We start from the raw sequence: 10169 nt of genomic DNA, 5'->3' as shown, positions 1-10169 counted from the left end.
TTTGTAAATAGTTTGTTTGGGGCATTGGGTTCACCTTGTTGGCAAGTAGACTATTACCCAGATAAACTTTAGTTATAAAGATAAAAGTTAGTTTTAAAGTAACTCATGTTCAAAGAACTTTCCCTTAATGACTCATGATGATATCTTTTTACTTTCTTCATGTTCGGTAATAGATGGTCTACTTTGCATCAGCAACAATGACTCAATGACTAATTCAAATGAATGATGAAAATGATTAGAGGCACTAAAAAATACCCCGCTGGATTTACTTGATTTTATTGTGTAGGCTAGTCTACATTGGTTGCACATGAATGTTGTGCCACAGTATTCACAAAGCATGGTTCATCTCAAAGCATAACATAAGACAGTGCTCAAATTATCTTTTTGTCTTTAAGGGGGACTCTCTCATAAAAAAAGTTGGCACACCTGGCACATAGCCTAACAAGGCTATACAATTAAATAGCCTAAGCGCAAGTGGAACTTTTGCGCAGTATAGTGGTGTGGTGGTGAAGTGCAGTCATGCTGCGTTCATGAACGTAGGGTAGGCCTATGCTCAGGTCTACGTCCCGTAGTAGGCTAGCCTATATTTTAATTTAACGTCTTTAATGGTAAGAGACCGCACATGGATGGAGATTAAATTACAATGCCATATATGGCAGACACCTTCAGATATGAGAGACCCCCTCAGATATTTGACTTTGTTGCTTTTATGGGAGCCAGTCCTCACTCTATGGGAGCTCGGCTCCCTCTGGCTCCCACGTAATTCGAGCACTGACATAAGATACAACTCAGCTCCAAACTCTACTGGTCTCTAAACATAACCTTCTTTAGAAAACTTGTGTGAAAACCTTTGCCAACAATGTTAGCTGCGTGATTGTCTCGGTGTTCTTTTTGCAAAGGGTCATGGGAACACAATGAAATGGTGACACCAAGACATCCCATGTGTTCATTTGCCTTACTGGTTACTTAGGATTTTCACATTTACCTTACATGATTCTGTTGGATAAATGCATTACTGTGGCAAAATAGGTCAGTTAAATGTAACAACATTGTTTGAAACACGTGTTTGAAAGAAAATCATGGGTGTGCTTAATTTCATGTTTTGTGGTTTAGTATCTGTGACAAACCCTCTTTTGACTATTTGAAAACAATGTTGTATTTCATTCAAAACTACACTGTTTTATGTAATTGGTAACGTAATATGGTTTGATAAATTGGACAGCCCCGACATTTATTTTTTTATAGTATTTTGTATTTTGTATTCGTATTTTAAATACATGTATCAGAAATACTGTCCATCCCTGTCTCCAAGCCATAATTTAGTTCACTTTCCCATGTAAGACTTTGATCACCCGTATTTCTCCTAAGAATAGCCTTTCTCTTGACTCAAGTGTAACTGACAATACTCACTGCAATGTTGTTAGTCTTATCTACAGTGTTTACTCCTTGTTTCTCTTAAACAGGGTTTAGGAGAAACAGGTCAGAATCTGCAATAAAGAACCTTTCTGCTCTTGGAGTCAAATACATTGTGTTCTTGCTTTACTCCCAATGAACTATGTCCCCGATTCAGGCAACAGATCGACCTAACATGAGGAAGTTGGACTTCTTTGAATTCTTCTCATTTCTACATTATCTTGTGTGTGTTGATGATCTCGAGATACCTGACTGGTGGGTGGATCATGACATTCCAAAGGCTTTGTCTTGGCAGTAATCTGAGAGGCACCTTCTCTGAAATTGGAATCAGCTTTCACATTTGTGTTGTGTGTGTGTCCATACACACAAGTGGGAGAAGAAATGCTTTATGCCTAAGCCATAACACATTTATAACCGAGATCAAAACATTTGACTAATCTGTAGAATCAATGTCGTGTCCCTGCTTTGGATCGTGTTGTCCTGGTTCTGAAGGGGAGCCTATACCAATATACCGGCAACACAATGTCTCCCTGAAGCCAGCAGAGCTCTTATGGAGTACAGAAAAGCATAAGCCTGTAAAACTTCGCACGTCTGAATCGGGCCCTGGTTCTGAGACACCAATAACTATCCATCAGATGTTTCAGAGGACGGTGGATTGCCACGGAAATGAGCTTGCATTGAAGTGGAAAGAAGATGGAAAATGGATTGCTATGACTTACAAAGAATACCTGCTTCAGTGCAGGTCTGCTGCCAAGAGCTTCATCAAAGTGGGTAATTGCTATTAAACATGGAACAGATTATTTTAAATGTGTTGTCCGCAAGTGTAGACAAAATAGAAATGGTTGTTTGGGATTTGGCGGTTTGTCTTTGGTCACTTCAGATATGTAACCAAAAATACAAGATTATATTAAATATGATATGCCTATTATTTCAAGATGTTTAAATAAGACTTTTGAATATGAATATTCTTGATGTGTCAATGTAATTTTGAGCGTAGTCATTTGAGCATGACAAAATAATATATTTTGTCCAGTAACATACTAACACTTCAGCAACAGGAAACTTGCCATGGAGCTTGAGTTACATCTCTTCTTTCTTGGCAAAGTGTGCACACCATGAACAGTAGTCTGTTCATGGTGTAGTCTACAAAAAGATAATGTAGGTCAACAGTAGTTAACCTTCATTAGTTAACATTAATTATGATTTGTTTTTCTTCTGCTAGTTGGGGCTAGAGCATTACCATGGCGTAGGAATTTTAGGCTTCAACTCCCCTCAGTGGTTTATTGCTGACATTGGTTGCATCATGGCGGGGTAAGCCTTTCTGAGTTTATGTCTTAAGATGTAATATGTGATGTACCTTTTCAGATGTTTATCTTTTTGTATACACTAATTTATAATACCTTATGTATTTTATATACAGTGCCTACAAAAAGTATTCATCCCCCTTGGATAGTTCCCCTTTTACTGCTTTAGTAATCTGTCCTTTTTTACTATAATTTACAAAAATCCCCTCTTTAAAGTGAAAGCACATTTCTAAAAAGTAATGTTAATTAATTTAAAATATATAATGTAAAATGAGCGAGGGGGTTTTGTAAAAGAAGGTAGAGGTGAGCTACCTGCTGTGTTTCATTTGGTCCTTGGTTATAATATCATGTACGTTATTTTGGACAGAACTGTCTACGCTAATTAATTTAAATAAATGTATATATAACAAACTGCCTGCACAATCACTGACAGCATCTTTAAATCAAATTAGTTCATACATTTGTTGACATGAAGAAATTATTTTATTGCATGTAAGTGCACTCTTTTTATTATTATTACAGTGCATGTGCATGAAAATGCACTGTTCTGTTATTTTTCTTCTTCTTTTTATTATTATTACAGTGCATGAAAATGCATGAAAATGCACTGTTCTGTTATCCGAAGTCTTCTTCTTATTATTATTACAGTGCATGAAAATGCATGAAAATGCACTGTTCTGTTATCCGAAGTCTTCTTATTATTATTATTATGAAAAATGCTGTTATGATTCTTATTATTATTACAGTGCATGAAAATGCATGAAAATGCACTGTTCTGTTATCCGAAGTCTTCTTCTTATTATTATTACAGTGCATGAAAATGCATGAAAATGCACTGTTCTGTTATCCGAAGTCTTCTTATTATTATTATTATGAAAATGCACTGTGCTGTTATCCGAAGTCTTCTTCTTCTTATTATTATGAAAATACACTGTGCTGTTATCCGAAGTCTTCGTTTTGGGGGCCAAGCAGCGAAGCTGCGAGGACCTCATTGTGTTTCTACGTTTTCTTATTATTAGGGGTCCGAGCAGCGTAGCTGCAGGACCCCTATTGTTTCTGTACCGTTCATTTTTTGCCAAAATTCTGTAAAAGTTATACTGCAGCCTAAACCGTAACTCCAAAACTCTTGAAATTTTCAGGTGGTTACCAGTACCCCCCTCTACCCATAACCCAAAATTTGGGGTACTGCACCCAAAGGTGGCGCTATTGGAAAAAAAAGTTAATTATGCTTATTTCTCCTTACCAGATTAACCTAGACTCAAAATTCTTTCATAATATTAATCTCTAAACTTAGATGCATCTTTTTGGCACTGGTCTTATGGTCTACAAATGTTTACTTTTGCCACAATTTCATGGAAAAGCCAAACATTATAAAAAGTTTCACACTCTTCAAAAATAATCAAATCTTCACCAAAATTCTCACAGACAATGTTTAGACCAAGCCTCACAAAAGTTATCAAAAGAATTTGGATATGTGGTTCCATTTCAGAGATATAGATCAATAAAGTTCGACCACTCAGCCCATTTCTCCTATATCACCTATATTCCTATATGAGTAAATTATTTTCCTTGGAGAACAACCATACAACCATCATTATGTGGATACCATTAACAGTGCACATTTTCAGATCTGTACTCTTTTTTTATAAAGCCCTTAATTCTGTTGTCAAATGTATGCTAGGAATTTTCTTGATGTTGTGTGTTTGCCAACACACATTTTCACCATGTGAATGTGACTGCTCAATGTGTATGATTGTTAGTGGCTCAGTGGGATAATGCCTTGTACTGGTGTCTCTTAGGTTGAGTGTTCGAATCCCCGTTAGAGCTTTAGGATTTGTCATTTAAGATTCACACCATTGAACAGCACCTTAATGACATCAGTCAATCAACATTCACACTCATCAGTTGCCAAGAATCAGAATGCCGGGACTCTCTATTACATTCAGGGGAACTTCTTTGTTTACTATTTTTCCTTCATCATTACGTCTATCATATTTATATTTCATCCATTAGTGTTCATCTCTACAAATGTCTAATTGCCCCAGAATTTCAAAAAGTTTTCAGGTGTACGCTTTTAGGAAAGCCCTTCATTTTATTGTAAAAATGTATGCTTGGAGTTTTTCTTGTTGTGTGTTTACCAATACACATTTTCACCATGTGAATGTGACTGGCCAACATGTAGGATTGACAGTGGCTCAGTTGGATAATGCCTTGTACTGGTGATCCTTAGGTTGAGAGTTCAAATCCCACTTGAAGCATTAGTGTTCGAATGCTGTTGGGTTGTGGAGGTTAGCGTACTAGAATAGAATGCTGTTGGGTTCTGGAGGTTAGCACACTATAACATTACAGCTACTTGTCAATATGGACTTGTAGTGCAAGGCAAGTATAACTGTATAATTATAGGCTGTTTATCTTATTGACTCCGACACAGCTGTAGCCTATAATTATTTGTTATTCTTATAATATTTGTCATTTCTTATACATATTTAGTCAGCTCTTCCACTTGACAGAACAACTCTATATCGGTTAAGGATGTCACGCATGAAACAATGCTGCAGAAACACGAAAATACGACTTTGAGTTTAGTAGGCTATAATTTTCAGTTCCTGTTTATCTATTGCACAATGGGTAATAATTTAAAGGAATCGTGTTGCAGTCTTGTAAATAGTGACCCTGCAAGATCCCTAGTCATTGCAAAATCATAGTCTGTGACTTAAAACTCTACTACTTGTCTTTAGATGTGAGAGGGTCTGAGACTGTAGTCTTTCAAAAATCTTTTTCCAAATCTTTGCAAATCTTTTCCAAAGTCTGTCAGTGTAAAGGAGGGCTTGAGGTGAAAGTGCTGTGGAGAAATTGCAGAATTGTTTGGCTCTGCCACCTAACACCCTTGTTTACCTGCTGGAAAACCCTGTAGCTCCGGAGCAGGGGCTCAGACCAGGATAAATTGTTTGCTCGCCCTCAGTTCACTCTTTTGTTAATCTCAACCCAGCACTCCAGTGTGTCCTGCTTTGTGTGCGTCTTTGAGTTAACGTTAGTCAGCACTTTAATGACCCTCACTATGACGTTTGTGATGTTTATCAGTTTGTAGAGTAGCTCTGCCATCATGTGTAAAGTTAAGGTCTTTGGCCCCCTCATTGCTGCTTGCAGCTATATTTCTTCTTCTTCTTCTTCCCACCAAATTTCTGAGTCTAATTCAGCTTCAACCGTAGAAACTTCGTTCAAACTTTGTAACGTAGGACTTGAAAAGGACACTTGAGGAATGTATTTTTTGTTTTTGTAAACTTTATACCTTTTGAGATATTAACTAAAAACAAGCTTATTTTTGCCCATAGACTTTGCATTAGGGTCATTCCACACCAACTCAGCCACCCATGTACATGACACCTCTCAGATTTTGCTGAAAAGCGGTGAAAATATGCCTTATGTTACCAAACAAAGGAATCTGAAGTTTCAGGTCAATATATCAAACGGTTTGCCCGTGGCGTCCATTTGAAATTCGGGTGCCGCGGCCCTACATAACTGACACATTGGAATTTCACATTTCATCCTTTGCCATTTTTGGAAGCCCATAACGTCTGTTCTAATAGTGGTAGAGGGCTGGAAACTGGTGTGGCAGTTCATTGTAGCCTGTACTACACAATTCTGGAGGCAGAATCAACATTCCTTACTGTTTGCATGAGAGGTGGGTCAACAAAGTCCTAAAAAATGTTGACAGCATGTGCGATTTTTCACATTTTGGGTGGCCGTAGCACCACGATTAATGATCATATTTATTCTAAACATGATTATTTGTCATATTTGGGAACTTTGCCAAAATTAATTTGACTTTTTTGGAACCCCATATTTGGACCCCCAAATGACCATTGATGATCCTAATGGGATTTATACCAGATAAAGATACATAATTGTTCTTTCTTTGAATGAAATAACATTTTTGACTATAAAGCTCCATAATATGAATTGTATTCTTTATAATGCACCATTTTGGACATTGTTTCCAGAAGTCTGGAATGTAAATCAGGGAGAATTTAGTGATGATAAAGCATGAAAATAGTGGAAATAACTTAGTATTATACTCAGTGATGGCAAACAATTAAATACTGAGACTGTCACAGATTAACCCCTTATCCCCCATGAAAGAGACCCATCAAACTTTCAAACTAAATAACAAGAATGTTACATAGTGAAAGACTGCTACAAATAAAAGAGTTTTTCCTTGCCCCTGTCACTCTCCAAATAAAATTAAATTGAAAATCTTTAAGTATTATCCAAGAAATTGTGGAAGCAGTGGCATTATTTTGTCATGGTCATTTTGGTCAAGTTTGTATTGGCGAGCACTGCGTCCATAGATATCATAGATTCCTATGTTTCCTCATGTTTTTTAATATCTTCTGCACTAACAAAGAAGAATGTCAGATCAGCCACAAAACTCAATTTTCCAGCCAGGAAAATACATTGCCTGTATCTATGATGACTTGGTTCATTGGAAACATTGTTGAACGTTCAGATGAACATGGTGATATTTTTGTGAAATTCATGAAGTGTGTCAACAACATCCTCACATGGCCATCGGATCAAAGACAGATCCCATGTTGGGTGCCATTCGTTATCATTTGTTGTGTCAGTGTGCCAGACATCTATGCATGCAGTGCTCGCCAATACAAACTTGACCAAAATGACCATGACAGAATTACCTCCAGAATTGTGTAGTACAGGCTACAATGAACTACCACACCAGTTTCCAGCCTTCTACCACTATTAGAACAGACGTTAAGGGCTTCCAAAAATGGCAAAGAATGAAATGTGAAATTCCAATGTGTCAATTAGGGCCGTGGCACCCGAATTTCAAATGGACGGCACAGGCAAACCGTTTGAGATATTGACCTGAAACTTCAGATTCCTTTGTTTGGTAACATAAGGCATATTTTCACCGCTTTTCAGCAAAATCTGAGAGGTACCATGTACATGATACCCCGATATTGGCTGTTTTCACATGGAATTACCCATTAGCATTGTGACATCTTAAAGGGCTAATCAACTGCACCTGTGCTCTCACTAACTTCAGCAACTTCAATGGAACCTCTTCTCTGTTAGCGTGTTTCCATCCAACTCATGTGAATTAGTGATGCGCATCCGTGGTAATAGTAATTAGCATAGTCAGCGTTTCCAACACCTATTGATTCTAAGTATTTTGGGATATATTTCGCTGATAAGGCATGTTGATTAGGGCTGTAACGATATACAATTCGAAACCGAAATCGCGACATTCATATCAACGATACTGTGTCGCGGTGTGAAAAGGCAGAATCGCGACACACCTTTTTAGTGTTTCCACGCGGTGCTTTGCATCTTCTGTGACGCAAAAACAACCCACATCTCCCTTTACTTATCGGTAGCCTCGTTGTCCAAAAACAAACAAAAAAATTAATAATTTCATACCTCTCCTTGCTTTCATTGTAGACTATGTGTGCAACTTTACCAAACAGTTTAGAAGTAAACCCCCTCTCCTTGCCCCGCTCTCTCTCGCGCTCCCTCCCTCTCCCTCTCCCTCTCCCGCTCAATGAACACGTGCAACTTAAATAAAACATTCACTGTCATTGAAAGCAAGGGCCGCATAGAAGGCGACTAGCTAAATTACTATTAAATCCGCTTAGCATCATTAGCATGCTGCACATATTTGTTTAAAACTCTTGCATTGAAGTTGACTGATCATCTCAATACCAACGTTTCCCAAAAGGGCCTGTCCCAAGGAGAAAAAGTATTACCTTGAAACTTAAACACACATGGGAAAACTGAACAGTCCAATCAGTAGATTACGATAGGCTAAGCTAGCCAACTATGCTACTTTGTTTACAATATTTCCAGGCTTCAACCAGACAGCTGAATTAAAGAGGTAGAGTTGTAATAAAAAATAGCAGGCCTAGGCTATAGGCTAATCTGCATAAAGTGTGCTGTCATAAATATCAGTCATTCAGAAAAATATTTTTATATCAGGATATAAAATAATAGATATATTGTAATCCTCTGGTGTTCTAAGGGAGGCTATTAAAATGTTATTAAAAAAAAAGCAAAATCAAGATTCGTATCGAACCGTGGGTCAAAAATCGTGATACAAACCGAATCATGAGGTTGGTGTATCGTTACAGCCCTAATGTTGATCAAAGCTGTCAGTGCCCATCAGGATCATATCGTTTGTTAGGCTACAGCAACAAAATCAAACCTTGCAAAGGTGAAACAAATGGTTACGGAGAAGAAGTGTGTCAGCTTTCGCTGTAAAGACATTAGACCTTTTAATATCGTAAATGGCGAGGGGTTTGAAAAGCTGGCGCAAGAACTAATTAATGTCGGGTCTGCGTATGGGAGGGTTCCCGCAAACTTCAGAATGCTGAGAGGACTTGGGCTATTTTATTTCTTTGTTCCAACTTTCAAGTGGCCTAGGCTACGTTAGTCATGAATAAATGATGTCAAATGTTACTCATTCTTGACAAAAGGCAAAAGAGCTGCGTGCATGCGGACATTTGAATAATGTCGGGCTGTAAACGGGTTCGGGCTATTAAAAAGCTGTCAGTCTCGGGCTCGGTCAGGGCTCGGGCTGATTTCTGTTGGCCTCAGGTCTTCTCGGGCCTAAATTTTAAGGCCCGATTATAGCTCTATTTCACTGACCAACAGTGGGTGGAGACCTTTAGATTCACAATCTAGGGTTTGAAGAATTATGATGAATGATAGACAAATGATAGACTGTTGCCCCGAGTACTCGTTGTCGGATGCCTATCCCAACAAACAAGCCATCGCATCTATCTATCCATAAATTGCAGGAACGTCTGTCTGTCTGTCTGTCTGTCTGCTGTTGTTGGTCTGTTCGATTTCAAACTTGGCAGGTGTCTTGCTACTGGCATGAGTAGTGTCTTGCTACTGGCATGAGTAAGTGCAGTGCATAGTTTGACATTGTTTGGATAAGAAAAGCTAAATATATCGTTATATATCGGTAAAAGAAGCACACGTTGGCTTTCGTGTTTCGTGTTTCGTTAAAATGCAAGATGTTTGATTATCATCTCTGACCTCAACAATAAAGACTTCCTGTATGTTTGCTTGAATAAAATGATTACACGGATTTTGCAACAACACGCCAACAAACATGTGTTTATGTGGCTATTCAAAATTACATGAAAAGTATGTGCAATAAACTGACGCTTTGAATAGCCCAGGCTACATTGGACGTGAGACTTTGAATAAACAAACTACATTTCCGACTGCAAGGTCCCAAATTGAAACAAGCAATAGGCTAATGGTCCCGAATTTAACGTTTCAGAAGACGTGCCACACAGCTAGACAACAAGTGGCAGACAGAGAAACGTCACTTATGCTACCAAACACTGCTTTTGAGTCACATTGTTGCAAATGTCAAACGTTCACAAAATGGCTTGTCTTCACTATCAGGAAAGTTATGCAATA

General features: G+C 38.1%; 1 protein-coding gene across 1 annotated transcript in view; it reads left to right on the top strand.

Annotated features, from left to right (window-relative positions):
• The first annotated feature begins 1500 nt into the window (after window positions 1–1500).
• The window catches only part of LOC125294427 (long-chain-fatty-acid--CoA ligase ACSBG2-like), a 71027-nt gene continuing 62358 nt past the window's right edge, over window positions 1501–10169 (top strand). Inside the window, exons 1-2 of the mRNA XM_048243155.1 lie at window positions 1501–2180; window positions 2636–2724. Coding sequence (XP_048099112.1) covers window positions 1863–2180; window positions 2636–2724 — 407 coding nt within the window. The 5' untranslated portion in view covers window positions 1501–1862. The remainder of the gene's footprint in view (window positions 2181–2635; window positions 2725–10169) is intronic.

The sequence above is a fragment of the Alosa alosa genome, chromosome 5 (assembly GCF_017589495.1).
Source record: "Alosa alosa isolate M-15738 ecotype Scorff River chromosome 5, AALO_Geno_1.1, whole genome shotgun sequence".
NCBI classification, from domain to species: Eukaryota; Metazoa; Chordata; class Actinopteri; order Clupeiformes; family Clupeidae; genus Alosa; species Alosa alosa.
This window is presented reverse-complemented; position numbering and strand designations above follow the sequence as displayed.